The 22,904-nt window shown below is 38.0% G+C and overlaps 1 protein-coding gene across 3 annotated transcripts in view; it reads right to left on the bottom strand.

Moving 5' to 3' along the window:
- LOC127413524 (tyrosine-protein kinase Mer-like) overlaps positions 1-22,904 on the bottom strand; it is a 44,963-nt gene that overhangs the window by 7,993 nt on the left and 14,066 nt on the right. For all 3 annotated transcript variants that reach the window (XM_051650735.1, XM_051650733.1, XM_051650734.1), the window contains 12 exons: positions 18,942-19,028; positions 18,666-18,781; positions 16,831-16,999; positions 15,111-15,256; positions 11,442-11,577; positions 10,313-10,454; positions 6,388-6,473; positions 6,186-6,281; positions 6,022-6,102; positions 4,062-4,154; positions 758-876; positions 511-620 (listed from right to left, as the gene is read on the bottom strand). In XM_051650735.1, coding sequence (XP_051506695.1) covers positions 511-620; positions 758-876; positions 4,062-4,154; positions 6,022-6,102; positions 6,186-6,281; positions 6,388-6,473; positions 10,313-10,454; positions 11,442-11,577; positions 15,111-15,256; positions 16,831-16,999; positions 18,666-18,781; positions 18,942-19,028 — 1,381 coding nt within the window. The remainder of the gene's footprint in view (positions 1-510; positions 621-757; positions 877-4,061; positions 4,155-6,021; positions 6,103-6,185; positions 6,282-6,387; positions 6,474-10,312; positions 10,455-11,441; positions 11,578-15,110; positions 15,257-16,830; positions 17,000-18,665; positions 18,782-18,941; positions 19,029-22,904) is intronic.

Genomic DNA, 22,904 nt, shown 5'->3' with positions numbered 1-22,904 from the left:
CAACCTAAAATTGAGTTTTATTTTCTTTTCTTTAGGCAGCATTAACTGTATCAAAATGCAATACAAACACAAATTCGATAAGAACACACATTTGGCAGCATTATTTTGGGAACACAAGGGAATTTATTAGGCTTATTTATTATGGTTATTATTGTCTTTAATCTGTAGGCTATTAGTAATTTTCCACCTGGTGTCGATACTTGCGTGATGGCAAATGGAGCCGTTGGAGACCGTAAATGTTTAAATAAGGTGGTTAAATAAGATTTTTTGATCACTTTGTTATCTTATTGCTTTTTTCATTTAGTTTAAAGAGAAATGTTAATTTAGAAATGTCTTGTTTATTGTGTTTCAATAAACAAATTAAATTTTTAAAGAAAAATCAATTAAGCAAAAAAAAAATCACAGACCCTCGGCAGGCGGGTTGACGATGTAATTGTATACTGATATTTTAAGGTGATTATCGATAAAATAATTTTTACATATCACCCAGCCCTATTCAGAAATACATACATGCAGTTGCGTGCTGCAAGGTCGCGGTGAAGGAAGTTTCTGTTGCTGAGATACTCCATTCCCAACGCGATGTCAATCATAAACTTCAGTAGCATCTGTATAGGGAGATCCTGAAAACACAGCACATCATCCTCTCAGACAAACGAGTACGCTACTGTTTGGTTTACGCATGTAAAAGTAATTTGACGGACAAAAACGACTTTCACAATCTTTCATCAATCAGTAATGTTACTGATTGTCATCTTACGGCAGGGCTGTCTCTGAGACGGGATCGGAGCAGGAAGCTGTGCAGGTCTCCATACTTCATGAAGGGGAGCACAACCATTGGCTTGGGAAAGTGTCCTGAGCCCACCTCCAAACACACACCTGGATGAACACATAAACATTATATCAACATATCAACAATAAGTTTGCTTTCACCTTGTTATACTGACGATATGAGGTATTTACATACTCATATGTAAATACCTCATATGGGGGGGGTTGGAATGCCGAATTCCCAATGCGCTCAAGGTCCTTGTGGTGGTGTAGTGATTCGCCTCAATCCGGGTGGCGGAGGACGAATCTCAGTTGCCTCCAAGTCTGAGACCGTCAATCTGTGCATCTTATCACGTGGCTTGTTGGGCGTGTTACCGTGGAAACATAGCGCGTGTGGAGGCTCACGCTATCCTCCGTGGCATCCACGCACAACTCACCACGTGCCCCACAGAGAGCGAACCACATTATAGTGACCACGAGGAGGTTAACCCAACGTGACTCTACCCACCCTAGCAACCGGGCCAATTGGTTGCTTAGGAAGCCTGACTGGAGTCACTCGGCACGCCCTGGATTCGAACTTGCGACTCCAGGTGTGGTAGTCAGCGTCTTTACTTGCTGAACTACCCAGGCCCCCCTGCATTTACATACTCTTTAATGTTTTTGTCAAATACATAGTACTATATCTGATATGATCAAATATTTCTACTGTATTCAATTAATAAAGCACTCTCCAAAACATAATAACCGGTACGTTATATTCAAAAACATAAACGCACTTTTAACATTTGTTTGATGGTATATGCCATCCGAATGTTGATATTTGCTTTGCATTCTGCTACTCAAAGAACTGCTTAGCAAAATGTCCATCTTTTAAATCCCTAAAGCAGGTTTCGCTTTTCACCCAGCAAACACGGAACGTTCCCATAACGTTAGCATACGGTTCCTGTTTGGTTGTTTTTTGGAAACCAATTCCTAATGTTCTATAAACTTTCTCTTTAGGTTTTTTTGTTACTATATAATCATAAACTAACGTTACCAGAACATTCCAGGGAGGTTCTTGTCTGAGTAACAGCCTAATAAGAAGTTAAAAAGAATAAGAAGACGTTATCTAATGGTTATTTTAATGCTTTATTTTCCATTCACATTTTTCATAATTTTTCATTATCATATACAGTATTTGACTATTTTCATAACTGTTGCAATGAGTTTTTTTTTTGTTTTTTTTTTCTCCCAATTTGGAATGCCTAATTCCCAATGTGCTTTTAAGTCCTCGTGGTCGCGTAGTGATTCGCCTCAGTCGTGGTGGCGGAGGACGAATCCCAGTTGCCTCCACGTCTGAGATCGTCAACCTGTGCATCTTATCACGTGGCTTGTTGTGTGCGTTGCCACGGAGACATAGGAGGCTTCACACCATCCACCGCGGCATCCACACACAACTCACCACGCGCCCCACTGAGAACGAACCACATTATAGCAACCACGAGGAGTTTACCCCATGTGACTCTACCCTCCCTAGCAACCGGGCCAATTTGGTTGCTTAGGAGACCTGGCTGGAGTCACTCAGCACGCCCTGGGATTCGAACTAGCGTGCTAGTGAACTCCAGGGGTGGTAGCCAGCGTATTTTACCACTGAGATACCCAGGCCCCCCTGCAATGAGGTTTTTGATAGACAACAATAACTGAGATTAGTGTAGTACAGCATTTAATTAAATGTAGAAATGGAGATCACAGTGTATGAGGTTTGAATGCATTACCATGGACAGATAAACTTTTACATAAAGTTGCTTTAAACCTTAAAGAATCCTTGTCTCTCTTTGACTGTTTCTTATTTTTGCTCTAGCTTCTGTACTAGTAGCTACTTTTGGAACTTGGTAGTGCAATTTTGCAGATATTGTGGACTTTTGTATGACAAATTGCTTGTTAGACTCTTACATATTAATAATAAAATAATTATCTTTATTTATCACACATTATACATTTGCACATATACGGTGAAATTCTTCTTTTTCACATATCCCAGCTAGGCTGGGGTCAGAGTGCAGGGTCAGCCATGATACGGCGCCCCTGGAGCAGATAGGGTTAAGGGCCTTGCTCAAGGGCCCAACAGTGGCATCTTGGCGGTGCTGGGGCTTGAACCCCCGACCTTCTGATCAGTAACCCAGAGCCTTAACCGCTGAGCTACCACTGCCTATTACACGAAGACTCAGGGGTGTAGCCACGGGTGGGCAAAACTGGACCCAGTCCCACCCAAAATATTAAAGCTTATTCTGACTTCAAATATACATTTAAAAAAAAAAGTGAAAAATAAATAAAATTTGATATCTGAAAATCTTTTCTAAAACAAATGTATGAAAATGAGAAGAAAAAAAAAATGGCAATGTGATCTAATTGGCTGTCTGTCAACTCCTCTAGAAAAGTAATCAGAATGGTAATCTGCTGGTAAATACAATGCAAGCATGGCGAAGCAAACAATAGTTCTGAGGGGTTTTTTTGTGTGTATGACTTTCTTTCTTCAGCAGAACACAAATGAAGATTTTTAGAATATCTCAGCTCTGTAGGTCCATACAATGAAAGTGAATGGTGATCAGACCTTTGTAGCTCCAAAAAACACATAAAGGAAACATAAAAGTAATCCATAAGACTCCACTGGTTAAATCCATATCTTCAGAAGCGATTTGATAGGTGTGGGTGTGATAGAGATCAAAATGTAAGTTCTTTTTTACTCTAAATCTCCACTTTCACTTTTACATCTGAAAGTCACATGTGGTGCCTGTTTAGTTTCACTTTCACATATAAAAGTGAAGTGGAGATTTAGAGTAAAAAAATACTTAAATATTGCTCCATTTCTCACCCACACCTACCATATCGCTTCTGAAGATATGGATTTAAACTCTGAAGTCATATGGATAACTTCTATATTTCCTTTATGTGATTTTTGGAGCTACAAAGGTCTGATCACCATTCTCTTGCATTGTATGGACCTACAGAGCTGAAATATTTCTTCTAAAAATCTTCATTTGTGTTTTGCTGAAGAAAGAAAGTCATACACATCTGGGATGGCATGAGGGTGAGTAAATGATGTAAATGAATGTAATTTTTGGGTGAAATAATCCTTTAATAGAAATCAAGTGTTTTATTTGTATAGCGCTTTTCATGATACACATGTTGCATTTAGTGAGCTACAAAACATTTGTCCTCCCACTGCATAGAATTTCATAATATGAAATGTTTGATTTGAAAAAAATAATTAAAATAAAAAAAAACAGTATTTCTTTCAAATCAGATTTACTTACCCAAGAGTCTGATGACATTCCGGTGCTGAAAATCCTTCATGCAAGCTGCCTCATTCAAAAACTCTTCAATCTCTCTCTGAGAGAAGTTATCCACTGGAAGAACAAATCACTTGGTTAAACAGAGGACACCGGGGGCAGAAATTAATGGGTGCTTGGGGCAAAATAGTACAGAAAGTGACTAAAATGCCGAAGACATCTAAACTGTAGGCGTATAAAGGCCCCCATAAAGAATCCTTTATTTGTAACAAGTGCTGGGTAGTAAAGGATTACATGTAATCTGTATATAATCAGATTACAAAAATCAGATAATTGTAATTAGATTAAATATAATTTTAAAATGTTCATAATCAGATTACAGTTACTTTGTTATGGATTACATGAGAACATTTTAAGTGCCTTTTTTACCACTCAGAAACAGACAAATAGGAGTAAAACACGCAAAATAAATATTTCAATCCATAAAGCAGGTTTTCTTTAATGCATTTAAGCACCATCATGTCAAATGGTACAAGCTTATCCTATTTATCTTATCAGATAAATAAGAATTAGGTCAGTAGTAATTCAAAAGTAGTCCAAAAGCAATCAGATTGGATTACATTAAAAACATAATTCAATAGATTGCATTACTGACTACAGTTTTAGTCATGTAATTTGTAATAAATACCAGATTACAATTCAGAAGTAATCTACCCAGCACAATTTACAATATAGGATGTAATCTCAGTCAGTGTATTGGATAAAGGGATAGTTCACCTAAAAATGAAAATTCTCTCATCATTTACTCACCCTCATGCCATCCCAGATGTGTATGACTTTCTTTCTTCTGCAGAACACAAATGAAAATTTTTAGAAGAATATTTCAGCTCTGCACGTCCATACAATGCAAGTGAATGGTGGCCAGAACTTTGAAGCTCCAATAAAAGTAGTCCATAAGACTCCAGTGGTTTAATCCATGTCTTCAGAAGCGATATGATAGGTGTGGACGAGAAACAGATAAATATTTAAGCCCTTTTTTACTTACAATAAATCTACTTTTTAAAATATAGCCCTCCTATGCACGTTCACGAGATTTCATCTGTTTTTTGCCGATACACATTCTTTGTGCATATCGCCACCTACTGGGCTGTTGCGCAAATATGATATACTGTATTTTTTCTTTTCCTTTGCTTTATCCCTCCCTTTATTTTCTTTCTCCCCCCTGCCCAGCAGGTGGCGATATGCACGAAGAATGCGAATCAGCAAAAAACAGAAGAAGAATTCTTGTGAACGTGCATAGGAGGGCTGTGTGAAAGTAGATTTATAGTAAAGAAAGGACTTAAATATTGATCTGTTTCTCACCCACACTTATATCACTTCTGAAGACATGAATTTAGTCTTATGGATTACTTTTATGCTGCCTTTATGTGATTTTTTGGGCTTCAAAGTCCTGGTCACTATCCACTTGCATTATATGGACCTACAGAGCTGAAATATTCTTCTAAAAATCTTCATTTGTGTTCTGCAGAAGAAAGAAAGTCATGTGCATCTGGGATGGCATGAGGGTGAGTAAATGATGAGAGAACTTTCCATCTGGTTTGAAGTATCCATTTAAAGCTTCTTATATCATATATTTTTAGGCCTATTTAATTACACCGATCAGCCACAACATTAAAACCACCTGCCTAATATTGTGTAGGTTCCCCTCAAGTGCCTTTGCAGACCTTGTAGCTTTCAGATTAGTTCAGATTTTTTTAAATGTCTGTTTTGACTGAAGTGGAATCAGCACTGAAATCAGCATGAAAAGTATTTCACGCTGAGCTTTTTTATATGGGTTGGAAAAACATACTCTCATAAAAGGAATATTAAAAAGTTCATTTCTGACACTGGTCTCCACCTTCTTTAACTTTTTCTTTAATATGCACACTTAAAATATATTTTATAATATACTTCCACCATAACAGCACAGTTCAACCTGACTCACATTTCATGGTCTTCACAGCAACTTTCTCACTGGTTCCATCGGGTTGTCTCAGATGCCCCTCCATCACCGATCCAAACTCACCTGTAAACAGAGATGTCAGACCACTAGATCCATCTAACATGAGCTGCAACACAAAACCACACCACACCAGACTGACTTCTCACCTTCTCCTAGGACTTTCCCGATGGACAGCAGGTTCCTAAGGATCATCACGTCTTTGAGTTTGGTCTGTAGCTCACTGCTGATGCCCAAACTGGCAACTAAGAGAGAACAAATACTCTATAACTCTAAAAAAATATTTCAATCATGCAGTTTTGATGGTATATACAAATAATATCAGTAAAAGTGGAATATTTTTTGACGTACGTGTGATTTCAATGGCTGAGCGGTTATAGGACCTCTGAGGCTTGTACTCGATCGATATAAGTTTGTCATCAGTACCACATAAAAACCTGTAGAGGGTGCCAGTTATGTATGGTTACACATAGGCAGCACATTATTTACCCAGTTTTAACAACAAAATGAATCATATACAGTGCATCCGGAAAGTATTCACAGCGCTTCACTTTTTCCACATTTTGTTATGTTACAGCCTTATTCCAAAATGGATTAAATTCATTATTTTCCTCAAAATTCTACAAACAATACCCCATAATGACAACGTGAAAGAAGTTTGTTTGAAATCTTTGCAAATTTATTAAAAATAAAAAACGAAAAAAAAAACATGTACATAAGTATTCACAGCCTTTGCCATGACACTCAAAATTGAGCTCAGGTGCATCCTGTTTCCGCTGATCATCCCTGAGATGTTTCTACAACTTGATTGGAGTCCACCTGTGGTAAATTCAGTTGATTGGACATGATTTGGAAGGCACACACCTGTCTACATAAGGTCCCACAGTTAACAGTCCATGTCAGAGGACAAACCAAGCCATGAAGTCCAAGGAATTGTCTGTAGACTTCCGAGACAGGATTGTATCGAGGCACAGATCTGGGGAAGGGTACAGAAAATTTTCTGCAGCATTGAAGGTCCCAATGAGCACAGTGGCCTCCATCATCCGTAAATGGAAGAAGTTTGGAACCACTAGGACTCTTCCTAGAGCTGGCCGCCTGGCCAAACTGAGCGATCGGGGGAGAAGGGCCTTAGTCAGGGAGGTGACCAAGAACCCGATGGTCACTCTGACAGAGCTCCAGCATTTCTCTGTGGAGAGAGGAGAACCTTCCAGAAAAACAACCATCTCTGCAGCACTCCACCAATCAGGCCTGTATGGTAGAGTGGCCAGACGAAAGCCACTCCTCAGTAAAAGGCACATGACAGCCCGCCTGGAGTTTGCCAAAAGGCACCTGAAGGACTCTCAGACCATGAGAAACAAAGATTGAACTCTTTGGCCTGAATGGCAAGCTTCATGTCTGGAGGAAACCAGGCACCGCTCATCACCTGGCCAATACCATCCCTACAGTGAAGCATGGTGGTGGCAGCATCATGCTGTGGAGATGTTTTTCAGCGGCAGGAACTGGGAGACTAGTCAGGATCGAGGGAAAGATGAATGCAGCAATGTACAGAGACGTCCTTGATGAAAACCTGCTCCAGAGCACTCTGGACCTCAGACTGTGGCGAAGGTTCATCTTCCAACAGGACAAAGACCCTAAGCACACAGCCAAGATAACAAAGGAGTGGCTCCGGGACAACTCTGTGAATGTCCTTGAGTGGCCCAGCCAGAGCCCAGACTTGAACCCGATTGAACATCTCTGGAGAGATCTGAAAATGGCTGTGCACCGACGCTCCCCATCCAACCTGATTGAGCTTGAGAGGTCCTGCAAAGAAGAATGGGAGAAACTGCCCAAAAATAGGTGTGCCAAGCTTGCAGCATCATACTCAAAGACTTGAGGCTGTAATTGGTGCCAAAGGTGCTTCAACAAAGTATTGAGCAAAGGCTGTGAATACTTATGTACATGTGATTTTTTTTTTTTTTTTTTTTTTTTTTTTAATAAATTTGCAAAGATTTCAAACAAACTTCTTTCACGTTGTCATTATGGGGTATTGTTTGTAGAATTTTGAGGAAAATAATGAATTTAATCCATTTTGGAATAAGGCTGTAACATAACAAAATGTGGAAAAAGTGAAGCACTGTGAATACTTTCCGGATGCACTGTAAATGAGCAACTGACTCATATGTAAGAAACATAAGTAACAAAAATCCTAAAGGAAATTTGCTGCAGCTTAGGGTAAAAATAGGTTATAACTATGATAAATGCAGTGGCACAGCCTTGTCAGTAAACTGGCAGTAGTACAGGCCACTCTTTGTGTGTTGTCATTATCAAATGCTTTCATGTTCGAAAGTGACAATATATTTATTGTATATAATTATAAAGCCAAACCCAATGAAGCAACCTTAAGTTAAAGTGAATATGGAATCAAAACTGACCCTACTTACCTTCTAAAAGGCATGTTTCAGGTTCAATTTAATCTCAATCGACAGTTTATGTGGCAGAATGTTAATTATCATTCTACCAAACATGTATTAAACTAATTCCTCCTTTATGTAACTACGGTTACAGTAAGGCACTTACAATGGAAGTGAATGGGGCCAGTACATAAACATACAAATACTCACTTTTTCAAAAGTATAGCCACGAGGTGTAAATATTATACATGTTAACATGACTTTAGAGTCATAAAACTGGGGAATTATTGGTGTTAGTGCGGTTACCAGATTACAGGGTTTATTAGCATTACATTGTCATGACAACAAAGCTGTAATATTGGATTTATTGTAACTTTACACAGATAAGGTTAATAAGCAATTTTATCACACTGAAATCATATTAACATGTATAGCCTTTACCTCTTGTGGCTATACTTTTGAAACTGTGTATATTTTAGCATTTATTGACTGGCCCCATTCACTTCCATTGTAAGTGCCTCTACAATAACTACCATTTTTTGCTTTATTTTTTAAATAGGTCAAAATCATTTTTTGTGGTTGTCAACATTATGCTACAAATGCTGTCGATTGAGCTTAACTTGTACTGAACCCGGAGAATTCTGTTAATACAAGTTCCTGGTCTTATTGTGTACGATTAATAATTTCATGTTATTCCAAAGACAAAAATGTTTGTAATTTTTTACCAAATTACAATAACTTCCTGTGTCTCTGAATCTAATTTCCTTTTCAGATAACGTCTCCTAGCCTTCTTATTTTTCAACCCCTTCCCTCCATCCACCTGTCATATAGAGATTATTTCGAGATGGATAAAATCAACTCATTTAATATTCTGTTTCATCCTGAAAATACGTCACACTACTGGAAATAAAATGGGTTTGTTAATGCTGTTTTATGTTATAGGTTTAATCCAGACACTGCTAAAAAGACAGCTCATCTTGTGTTTCGGATGCTGGTGTCCCCACTAGGCATCTTAAATATCTTAACCAGCAGGATTGGGGGGCCTGGGTAGCTCAGCAAGTAAAGACGCTGACTACCACACCTGGAGTCGCAAGTTCGAATCCAGGGCGGGCTGAGTGACTCCAGTCAGGGTTCCTAAGCAACCAAATTGGCCCGGTTGCTAGGGTCGCTCTTGGTGGGGCGCGTGGTGAGTTGTGTGTGGATGCCGCGGAGAATAGCGTGAAGCCTCCACATGCGCTAGGTGTCCGTGGTAATGCGCTCAACAAGCCACGTGATAAGATGCGCGGATTGACGGTCTCAGACGCGGAGGCAACTGAGATTCGTCCTCCACCACCCGGATTGAGGCGAGTCACTACGCCACCACGTGGACTTAAGAGTGCATTGGGAATTCCAAATTGGAGAGAAAAGGGGAGGAAAAAAAATTGGAAAAAATAAAACAGTAGGATTTCCTCAGTCAACCAGCTTTATGAGAAAGTCCATGCCTTTTGACCAGCTTCAAGTGCTGCTGCTGAAAAACACTTCTGTACTGGTCCACCAGCTGGACCAGAACTGAACCATAATCTGGAAACAGATGTTGGTAAAGGCTTGTCTTTTTTTTTTTTTTTTTGCAAATGGGACCCTGAACAGTCAACATTTGGCTACTAAATTAGTGCATCTTTAACTACCACTTCCCCCACTCCATTGGTGAAGTCAGCCAGAGGCCGTTAAAGGACTCCAGAGAAAGTGGGAGGAAACCAGTTATTACATTTTAATGAAAGCTTAGAAATGACAAACAAATTCATAACATGCTTTGATTTAATGTGCACAGTAAGACTAAGAATATATATTAATAAAGTAGTCAGTTTTGATTTTGTGGTGATTATAAAAAAAGATGTCAAAGAACGTACTGCAAATAAGAGTGATTGCGCAACCACATGGCCACGAACATCACAATAATCAAAAGACAGAAACCGCAAACCACTCCAAGCACGATGTATGCAGAGTCTTGGCGATTGGGAACTGGAGTAGTGGATGGAGACTCTGGAGATTCTGCAACCAAAACACACACATGCATGTGCTACATGATCCTAAAGGGATAGTTCACCCAAGAATGAACCCACATGCAGTTTCATTCCCATTTGACATTCTGATCTTCTGTGGAGGACACTTGCATTGAATATTGTTTTTTCCCATAAAATGAAAGTAAATGGTGATCAAGACTGAAAATTCTGCCTAAAATCTCGTTTTGTGTTCCATGGAAAAAATACAGCTTATGTTTATAAGTTTATGTTTCATACTTAACTTCACTGTAGGCATGTTTCTTAGAGGAAATTGGGTATTTATTGTAATTAGTTTGCAAAATAACACAATTCAGCAAGATGCCTTTTTTTAGATTCAATAAGCTGGTGATTTGTTTACTAGGAAAGGCTGTATTTCTGTTGTCTGGACAGCGTAAAAAGAAAGGAAAATGTGATAAAATAAAATGAAAATATTAAACTAAGAAACAAAATAAAATAAAAACAAAAATAAATAAAATAACAAAAAAAAATTAAGCTTAAATATTTTTTTTAATTAAACCAAAAACATTATAAAACATAGCAATATAAAGTAACAAAATAACAAATAAAATTAAAACAAAATAAAACAAAAACAAAATTTACTTCATCAAAAAGAACAAAACTAAGTAAAACAATAATAAAAAATAAAATCTACATTAACAATTAAACAAAATTAAATTCAATTAAAAAAAAAAAAAACGTAAAATCTAAATAAAATAAAAAAAATAAAACAAAAACATTATAAACAAAAAATAAATAAAAGAAAAACAAAATAAAACAAAACTAAATAAAATTAAACAAAACTAAATAAAATATAAAATAATAATAATAACAAAAAAATAAAATAAAATAAAGTGCTTAGAGAGAGGTTCACGTGTCCCTTATCATTCTTTTGCTGTGCCAGTGGCTAACACACTGATGCAAAATGTTTCGCTACGTCTTACTTCTGGAACGCTCAAGGTAAGGGGTGTGTACTCACCACTGTCTGATATGAAGAGCCAGTAGCGTGATTTTTTAATCCCACAACCGGTCTGAGTGCAAGCCACAACCTCCACACTGTAAGAGGTGTTAAACACCTGCAGAGTCACTGCGGCCTCTGTATTCATGCTGTGAATCTGAAACCCACAGATACATATATTAATATATCATACCTCTCTCAGGTATACTTGATTCTGATTGGTCAATTGCAGCATTCTGTGGTCAAACAGTTTTGTTTAATGACCACAAAACTGTATAACTGTCCCAGGCAGGAGACTGGCCATAGTGAGAACCGGAACTTTTCCCAGTAGGCTGGCCAAGTAACGGGGCCGAACAGGCGGCAATAAGCTGAAACGGACTGCTGCATTATGCCGAACGGGCTGAGAGTGGCTGAAGAGGGCCGTAAAAACAGTGTCTCATACATTTCCTCATGAGCAACTTCAATCTTTCGCTGTCATAGGTCATAAAGAGCTAACAAAACGTATCAAAAATCAAAAGCCACAACATGTATATTAGATCCAATACCAACTAAGCTCTTAAAAGAGGTATTCCCTGTGATCTCATGATAATCTCATAAATAACTAATATTGGCATTATATTCATGCTGTTTAGCCAGAGGGGAACTGGCCCCACAGTGAGCCTGGTTTCTCCCAAGGTTATTTTTCTCCATTAACCAACATCTTATGGAGTTTTGTGTTCCTTGCCACAGTTGCCTTCGGCTTGCTCACTGGGGCTTTAAATACAATTACTATTTAATTATTTATTTTTATACACAATTGACATATTTAATCAAATTACACAATGATGACTCTAAGACTTTATAGATATTACAGTGTCATTTTCTGTTAAAGCATGATTTTCTGTAAAGCTGCTTTGAAACGATGCGTGTTGTGAAAAGCACTACACAAATAAAAATGACTTCCCTTGATTTGACAACACCTGTGTGAAATTGTATAATGGGCAAAAGGGGAAACATTATGAATGGAACTTCCAACATCAATACAATAATAGCCTAACGAACAGAATAGCCTTAAATAAACAATAGTTGCCTAATGATAAATTAACCTAAATAACTCACTGAAAGCCAGATGTTCTTTACCAACAAATCAAATTACACAGGTAGCAAAGTACGCACACTGACAGAAGACGTTTAGTTGCAGGTTGTGAATATAACGTGCATGATGGGTAACTGTAAGACGTCTCGGATTCGGAATGACACAAGAAATGCTGTTAGACACACAGACAAGTGCTTGAAGAAACACACTTTATTATATTTTAAGAACAGATGACAGAAAAGCCGTCTATGCGCATATCTGACGCGCTGTTTGTTCGGAGGCATGCAGTCTCGTGGAACATGCACATGTAAAGGTTTCTCACTCTTTCTTTGTTTCAGTCTTCTGAAATTTTTTTGCAAGAATAATATCATCTATGAGAATGCTGCAAATGACCACAGACATCTCAGCTCTTTCCACAGTCACAGTCATAGAATAATACAAAAACACGTTCACCTCGAACCATATTTCAGTGATAATCATTATTATTATAATTATTGTGTTTACATTTAGAATTGTTTTTAGATCTTAATAAGTATTAGTAATTTTCCACCTATTGTCATAGACGGATACTTGCGTGACGGTAAATGGAAAGGTGGTTATATATGGGTTTTTTTTATTGCTTTTTCGTTTCGTTTGAAGTGCAACTTGAATTTTAGAAATGTCTTTGGTTTAAGTTTTTTGAAGAAATGAATTAAATTTTCAATGCAAAATCACTAAAGCAAGAATATTCACCGATCCCTCAGCCGGGGGGTTGACGATGTAATTGTGTGATAACGATGTGATTTTTTTGTTATAAAAATATCGTGGACATGTTTCTTGCATATTGACCAGCCCTAGGAGGGAACAAAATGAATGTATTCACACACATTCAAAGTCATTACCCTTCCGAAGCAGCTAAACTGGGTCCTGGGATGAAAGGTAATAAAACACCAACATTAAACCCGCAAAAACCCACAATAAGTGATGCATTTGCCCGGACAACGAAATACCCGACCGGTAGCCCTTGATGAAGAGAATGCACAGATGAAGTCAGTTTGTTGCCAAAGAGATGCTGCCCTTCACAACTGTTGAAAAGCCATCTTATTAACAACACACATTTTAAATGCACTTCATTTTTTTCATGTTTCATTTAAATTTTTAGGTAAAATAAATAAAAAAATAAAGTTCAAAGTTTGAAATCAAGCTGCCTTGCATTATTGTGTAGGATATTGCTTAACGAAAATTACCCCATAGTACCACTTAGCATCCAACCAGCGGTAATACCCCCAAGCGGTGTTAGTCGGTTTTAGAGTGAACACCACACCGGTGAGAAAATTATGATATCGTGGCAAGTCTACACAGGGCATTCAGAGGTGACAGAATATGGGACATTCATTTAGTTTGAACAATAGTAGGGCTTTTTATTATTATTATTATTATTATTATTATTGTAATAGCAGTTGTTGCCACTTATGTTTGTACACTTTTATGGGTAACTGACAAATAAGGTTGCCCGAGATAATAAAAAATTAGAAATCTTTTAAAATTCTAGTTAATAACACGTGCATCAATTTAGTGTCCGTTTTGGTTTAATAAATTTTTGAAAAACATCTATAGCATTTTCTTCAAACAAAAATTATGTAATGACTTTAAAAATAAATGTCTACCTACATATTGGTTCCACCACCTGACTTTGATTTGATGATTTGATAAATATTTTCAAATAAAATATAATAATATTTAAAAAGAAAATCACTGCTTTCTTTAAATTATTAGGAGTCGCATGGATTACTTTTATGCTGCCTTTATGTGCTTTTTGGAGCGTCAAAGGTCTGATCACCATTCACTTGCATTGTATGGACCTACAGAGCTGAAATATTCTTCTAAAAATCTTCATCTGTGTTCTGCAGAAGAAAGAAAGTCATACACATCTGGGATGACATGAGAGTGTTTAAAGGGTTTTTGGGTGAACTATTCCTTTAACACAGGCAAATTTTGCTGAGCTCATTAAAAATTGCTTCATTTCAAGCTGATCTGCAATATAAAGGCATCATAAAGATAATACATTTTGTTAAAGGGGCGTTCAATAACTCAGCTCTAAACTCAAACTTCTTCAGGCTGCCATGCTAAAGGAAACTGTAAAAATCAATCATTTCAGACTGGGAAATATAAGCTCTTTCATCTGATTTTACAAGCTATTTAGAGACAACATAGTGAAGAACAGTGGTTTCATTTCAGCAAATTCCCTCCCTACAGGCCACTTTCACTACCAGCGAATGCAAATTTGTTGTATTAAACAAAAATGGTTACATACAGTATACGGTCTCTACATATAGGAACAACTATAAAGTTTATTTAGGGGATTTTGTCCTGTAAATATGCATATTTATTTTAACCTAAAATCTGTTGTTTTGATGTAGAAAAAGTTAATGTCCATGTTACTGTCTCTATTACACTAAAAACAGAGGCAGTGCAGATGTCTGTAGTGTTGCGACTCATGAGAGAAAATACAGAATGTGAAGCGTCAGGAAAAATGATCTTGTTTCACAATCTTTATTTTATTTCTCATTGATCCCCAGTTGAGTTTATAAAATGAATTAAAACACAACATAAAATCTGCAATCTCGACTACTAACCTTGTTGGTATGTGTCCCATGTTTGACAGTGACATCATACCCTTGCAAGATTCCATTTAGCTTGTCAGGGGGCGGAGCTTCCCAGCGGATCATCAACATGGAATTGTTGATATGAACTGTCAGGTTTTGGGGGGCCTCTGATGGGACTGAAAAATGTATGAAAGGTAATTAAGAAAATGGTTTCGTTTTATTCATATGAAATCATGTAAAACACTTCCAAATAAAAATTGTGAAAGCAAAGTCACACTGTGTTACATTAGGAGCGTAGTATGACATAAGACACAATGTTTATCAGCTACTGAAAATTTCCTGAACAGATCTTTCAGGAAACCCTTTATGGACACACCCAACGGCAAGAGTATTTTCTGACTATGAGGTCACTCCCATTCGGCTTTTGGAAAAGTCTTGGATATGAAAGACATAATTACATACTACAGGAATCCCCCAAATAGATCACATCTTTTTAAATCCTATTTACATTCTGTTGGCTCTTTCATAGAATCTACATACTACTTAGAGGTCAACCGATAGTGGATTTTGCGGATACCGATAACTAAGGTGGTGGGAAAGGTAGATAACTAATAAATTGGCTGATTTTCCATGTATTTTTACATAGACATAGAGGTTGCAAGAGTACAAATTCCCAGATGCAGTTCATTGTTAACAAAATCACAATAATAACAAAAAAATAATAATTAATATCTGGTGCATGACGTGGGACTTTTAACTATAAACAAGCCCGAAACACACTGGGGACTCTTATTTTGAAATGACAGAGACTTGGCTCCATTACAATGCTCTATAGTATTGACCAAATTAAGCTTTTTATAGCCTATATATCTTCCAAAAGAAGGCTTTTGCATATACTGCACTGTATATATTTCATGAGGTTTAATGAGAAATAAGGTTTGATACACCATGTATGTGCTGATGGGGCATGTTTCCAAATATTCGGATTGTTCGTTGCATGCTCCTGCTTTAATTTAGGACACTTGATTTTCTAATCAAAATAGCAAAATATGCATTTAAGTAATAATAGTAATAATAAACTTTCGGCAACTAATCAGCATAGATTTTTGCCGATAACTTATAGTTTCATAATGCAACTATCGGCACAGATTAATCAGTAAAACCGATATATCTGCCTACCTCTAATGCTACTCTAGTTACACTATTTCATCAATATACAGCATGTATACTGTGCGCAAATTTTCTGTATGCATGGGGGGCCTGGGTAGCTCAGTGGTAAAATACGCTGGCTACCACCCCTGGAGTTCGTTAGCTCGCTAGTTCGAATCCCAGGGCGTGCTGAGTGACTCCAGCCAGGTCTCCTAAGCAACCAAATTGGCCCGGTTGCTAGGGAGGGTAGAGTTACATGGGGTAAAACTCCTCGTGTTCTCTATAATGTGGTTCGTTCTCGGTGGGGTGCATGGTGAGTTGAGCATGGTTGCCGCAGTGGATGGCGTGAAGCCTCCACACGTGCTATGTCTGTGGCAACGCGCTCAACAAGCCATGTGATAAGATGTGTGGGTTGATGGTCTGAGAAGATTCGTCCTCTGCCACCTGGACTGAGGCCACTACGCGACCATGAGGACTTAAAAAAGCACATTGGGAATTGGGGAATTGGGAGAAAACAAAATTCTGTATGCGTGGATAAATGCAGGAAATGCACCAGTATGACTAACTACATTTGCTAAAATATACAGAAATATACACTCACCCCCCTCTGTGGTGTTGCTCTGGACCCAGGCACTGGGCGGAGACGAGCCGATCTCATTGGTGCAGGACACACACATATTGTACCAGGTCATGGCCCTGAGGTTGCTGATCTCATACTGGAACGGAGGAACGATAGTGGGGTGGGCCGACTCCCGACCAAGCTCTCGTACCTTGAAGAGACAGAGGACTTCAATTATTTCTTGTTCATAGCATCAAAATAACTTGCAAATTTTTTATATCTACACTATTTTTCCCCACAGGTTTTGATGCTTTCGGGTCTTTCGGTTGCAGTAAAAGATGAAGTAATTTTCAAATGTTAAAAGACTTTCTTGTATCCAAGCTTCTGCAGAGTCAACTATAAGTAAGCCATTTGTAGGTCGACTACTCAGGAAATTGGAAACACTTCGACTCTGTGGTGCTTTCTATGTTTTTTAAGCATCACAACCAGCCCGACACAGCAGCTTTGACTCAACCAGTTGCATGAATTTGGGGTGGGACTTTCTTTAAATTTTTTACCAATGGCAGACAGGGGAGAGTTTTAAAAACTCATTACTTTTGCAATTCCATTTAGTGGCAATAGTGGCGAAGAAATTACACACTTTACGTATTAAGGTACACTATGTCATATGACCAAACTTATGTAGAATAAAATAGCTTGTGAAATGAAATTATATTTTCAAACAATGATAATATAATTCAAATAAAAAAGTGGTTAAAAAAAATCATACATAACTACCTCCAGTTAAATACAAACATTTTACCCTCTCCAACTTCTTTCACCAGCCTCTTTTGCAGTGACTTAAAAATCACCAATACAAATTAGATCATAAATGTAGGGGCCTGAGTAGCTCAGTGGTAAAATACATTGGCTACCACCCCTGGAGCTAGTTCGCTAGTTCGAATCCCAGGGCGTGCTGAGTGACTCCAGCCAGGTCTCCTAAGCAACAAAATTGGCCCGGTTGCTAGGGAGGGTAGAGTCACATGGGGTAACCTCCTTGTGGTCGCTATAATGTGGTTCGTTCTCGGTGGGGTGCATGGTGAGTTGAGCACTGATGGCGCGATGGATGGCGTGAAGCCTCCACACACGCTATGTCTCCGTGGCAACATGCTCATGATAAGATGCGCGGGTTGACGGTCTCAGACACGGAGGCAACTGGGATTCGTCCTCCGCCACCCGGACTGAGGCGAATCGCTACGCAACCACAAGGACTTAAAAAAAGCACATTGGGAATTGGGCATTCCAAATTGGGAGAAAAAAATAAATAAATAAAATGTAAATATACACATAATAATCATTAAAAAATAAACCATGACCTCTAGAAGATTTTACACAAATCTCATACATTTTTGTTTCATAAAACGGCTACAACATTGAATGTCAGAGACATAATTTCATGTTCCACAATATTTTCCGAGTTTGGACATGAACTTTATTACCACCTGCTGGTGGAATCTCCAAACTGCAAATGCAGAAACTGAGTTTAGACTTAACGCTGAAAACAGACGTGCTTCTGAAACGTCTTAGCGTAAAGACCTTTTTCTCAGGAAAATAGCAAATTGCACATTTCGCCACTTCATTAACATACAATACACCCACAGTTTGCGCACATACACCCACAGATAGCACAAACACTCCCAAACACGGCTACTTGCACTTTATGCTGGCATAAATCACAATTAGATAAGACGTTGCGCATGGTCGTTGCATGTTGCGCTGCACCTAGCGTGGTCACATAAATAGAGCCCGTTTATTAAAAGCACTGTTTATTTCTTTTGGTGTAAAACTTTTTAATATGAACAAAAAAATTATTTACATTCTCATGCCGTCGATTTTACCGTGATTAAGCAGGTGCTCAGAGGAGAGAAGCCATCGTGTCCTGGTGTCCAGCTCAAGATGAGTTTGTTGGCCTCACGTTTGACTACAGTGACTTCAGACACTTTGTCAGGAAGCTCTGAAAAAACATTAATAAAGGATGTGAAACTACGTATATGTGGTGTTTTCACAAGCATGAGAAAAATATTCACTCTCAGATTCAACACCCTTTTAGAAGGTCTTGGTTGTGGGATTAGTTAATTTTGGTGCCACTGTATTGCATGTTGACATTGCTTTACCTTTGATATTGATGTGAGCCTCTCTGGATACTGTAAGGCCTTTCTCATTGTGAGCTTCACAGCTGTAGTGGGTTGGTTTAACAACACCTGCAGAGAAGAGACCATTTTTCTATGTTAATATATTTTCTTAGTGTCATCTGTTTTTTATGAAAGGCTGAACATGTCAACTTCTGGCTCAACCAGTTTTCGAACCCTTAAACCCATAGTATTAAACCTTGCACCTATAGTAGAACACCCCATCAAATGTACAGCAACACCCATTCAACTCCCACTAAAACATTACTGATTCACAGACATGTTTAGTGCGACGTGTTTAAAGTTAAGCTCAATCGCATGTTGATTACTACTAAAAAAAATATTTTGACTCATCCCTTCTTTTTCTTAAAAAGCAAGAAAAAAAATTGTATTTAGCAAAAATCAAGGTTACAGTGAGGCACTTCCAATGGAAGTGAATGGAGCAGAAATGTAACACTTATAATTTTATAAAAGCACTTACCTTAATTCTTCTGTTGAAACGTATGTATTGTTTGAGCTGTATAGTTTTTTTAATTGTTGTTTTTACGGTAATTTGAGGGTTAGGCTACAGTGTTGCGTTATTATTTTATGAAGTAAAACAACTATAAGGGGAGAACCAAATGTTGCTCAATCTTTACTTTTAACAAGCACTTTAATGAACACTAATTGCCATAAAGAAAGAATTTCTTTTCCAATTTGTTTTGTCAAAGCTGCTCTGTTTTTAATCTGCTTAAAAAGTGCCACAGTACCGTCACTGAGTTGGTCTCTCTTCCAGAACAAGCACAATAGTGTAAAGCAATTACAAAGTTACATGAATTAAATTCTCCTGTTTTTGACGAAAAACACAACAGAAGATATGCGCAAAAGATTTCTAAGTTTCAGGTCCATTTCTCATGATTTGTTTTAAATTCTAATCTGATTTTGTTTACATTAACTGATTGTAAATGTTAAGATGATTCAAATGCAAAAAATAAATAAACAAATCCAAAAAACGTTCACAGATGTTTGGGTGCAAGACACAAAAATATGGGACAAACTGTGTCCCGCATGGAAGCAATTATGTTCTTTAAAAACAGGACAATTCCTTATGGGACAATTCTGTATTATAAGGGACAGTCGGCAATTCTAGCAACCATACACAACACCCTATTACTGTTGCGCCAAGATTTGAATGTACAAGCAACACAAACATTTCTGAGTCCTGCAATTCCATTTGGTGCCACATGTGGCACAGAAAATTCACTCTACTTTTTAGATCTAAATAATAGCGACCTGAGACTTCAGGTCTGCAGCATGTCATCGATTACATAGCAAGTGCAACAAAATACTCAATCGTGCTGACCGAACACATGCAGGGCTGCCCTTTAAAAAAATCAAGAGTTGGTGCAAACTTGCTGCAAATTCACCACTCATTAATGTTCACATGCAAATGTGAAATTACGGCAAGTTTGCAGCAACTCAAGATTTTTTGTAAGGGTGCGTAACTTTCGCTGTGAGTGTCACAAATTAAGAGTCTTTAAGTGCCACTCCACCCCTCTAGTCCCACACGGACACTAACCCGAACATAATATCCCTTTTGTGCCTGAGCATCTCTGCTCTTTCATTCCCAATGCTAAAAACACTGTCACAAAGGACACATTGCTTGCCCCAATGGAACTGACAGGAAGATTCTTGTTTGGCTGTTTCTCTCTCAAAATCACGTGTCTATTTCTGACTGTCAGTGGAAGAGATCGTGCCTCTGTTTTCAAATGCCACAGTGATGGAGCCATGGAAAAAGATGCTAATTTCAACTCGATCATATTGTTTGTAGACACAAACTTTGATGTTGTCTTGATACCTTGTCTGAAAGTTTAAACTAGTTTTAATAGTTAGAAGTTTAGAAACATTAGGCTACAGTTAGAGAAACAACCAGCTAGCTAAACCATCAGACATAGCCTAAGCATTGCTAGCATGTTTTTCCATAATGCTAGGCGTTGCTAGCATGTTATTAGGCATTGCTAGCATCCCTTTCAAAAATTCTACAATTGCCTCAAACATGCTGCAAACTTGCCGCAAATTCACCACTTATTCATTTTCACATACAAATGAGCTTTGCAGCAAACTCTTCATTGCTGCAAAGGTTTGCTGCAGGTTCACCACAACCAGTGAAGAGCTGTAAACTTCTGGCAAATATTTGCGGTGAATAAGGAGCTCATTTGCATGTGAAAATAATGAGTTGCGGCAAGTTTGCTTGCAATTTTGCGGCAACTCTAGATTTTTTGTAAGAGATGTTTAGCATATAGACATTGCTTGCATGTTGCTTGGCAATGCTAGCATGTTTTACCTTACAAAAAAATCTAGAGTTCTGGTAAACTAGCATAAACCTTGCCAGAAATTTGCCACTCATTGTTTTCAAATACAAATGAGCTTTTTATTCGTCGCAAATGTTTGCCAGAAGTTTGTAGCTCTTCAGCAAACCTTTGGCAACAATGAAGTGCTTGCCGCAATGCTCATTTGCATGTGAACATTTTGCAATAACTTGCAATAAGTTTGCAGCAAGTTTATGGCAACTCTAGATTTTTAAAAAGGGAAATAAATAGTACACTTTTCATCAGCAAACTGCAAGTTTATTATTACTTATCTGTTAGTTGTTTGTTTAAATCCCTAAAACAGAGTATTAGCAAATGTAGTGATGCCTTGGCAAGCACCACTAAAAAAATGTAAGATGAGGGTCAACTGTTCAATATTTTTCAGCCTATTTTTAACATAATGTAAACCACTCCTTAAAGCTAATTAGAACTTGAACCGGCTGGCAAGTTAGCAAAGGATTTCTGAAAGAGTTCCCGTATGAGATATTGGCTTTGATGGAGGCTATTTCAGGCTGCCACTAAAAGCTTTGATTCGAAAAGGAAGATTTTCAGAGTGAGGTTAAATTTAGTATGCAAATCTAACAATGACCCACAGTACAAAAGATGCAACTGAAGTCTACCCAAATAACACTTCATTTGTGGTCATGAGGCTATTTCATAAACCAAACGGAGAGGCCATTTTCTAAGCAAATACTGACATTTGGCTGCACAGATTGTAAGGCTGTATGTGTGCCAGGTAGTACGCCACATTTCTGATGGCCTATAATTACCGGGTTTGAAAGAGAGCCATTCTAGCTCTGATGCATACTGATCCAACAGAATCTGTGATCGCTTAGGATAGGGCCAAATACAACACTAACAAAAAGTAACAAAAAGTACTAAGTATTACCATATTTTTGGACACATACCATGGTAATTCCATGGCATCCTTTGAAGTACCTTGAAGTACCATGGTATATGAATATAGTATAAAAAAAGTACCATGGTATCTGATACATAACTGTACTATAGTACCACCACAGTACTTATTATCCATTAGGAAAAGTGCAAAACCACTTGAAGACTTCCAACTAGGAAACTCGTGCAGAAATATTAAACTCAGATTTGTGACGTGATGTGAGTGCAACAAATGCTATCATTGCAGCAATGTTTATCAATTTGGTTGCTAGTAGACATCTCTGGTGACAACCGAACACTTGCTAAGCTAACGGAAGGATTGCAGTTTTGTTCATTTATGGGTCATCCTCAAACATCAGGCAACAGAATACCTTTATGGTCGGAGATTGGAGATATCAAGTCAGAATATCCCACATCTGACTTTGAATGGAAAGCAGCATTAGCAACCACATAGCAATGTGCTAATCACTTAGAACACCCTAGCAACCATATAGCAATGTGTTAATCACTCAGAACACTCTAGCACCCACATAGCAACGTGCTATCCACTAAGAACACCTTGGGAATCATAGCAATGTGAACACAGAACAACTAAAGAACACAGAACAACTAAAGCCAGCATCACTCTAGCAGACTCAAAAAAACTAGATTTTGGGTGTCTCACACACACAGACTGTTTTGCTGAGATCTCGCTCTCTTTGAC

This window comes from Myxocyprinus asiaticus, chromosome 23 (genome assembly GCF_019703515.2).
Source record: "Myxocyprinus asiaticus isolate MX2 ecotype Aquarium Trade chromosome 23, UBuf_Myxa_2, whole genome shotgun sequence".
Taxonomy (NCBI): domain Eukaryota; kingdom Metazoa; phylum Chordata; class Actinopteri; order Cypriniformes; family Catostomidae; genus Myxocyprinus; species Myxocyprinus asiaticus.
This window is presented reverse-complemented; position numbering and strand designations above follow the sequence as displayed.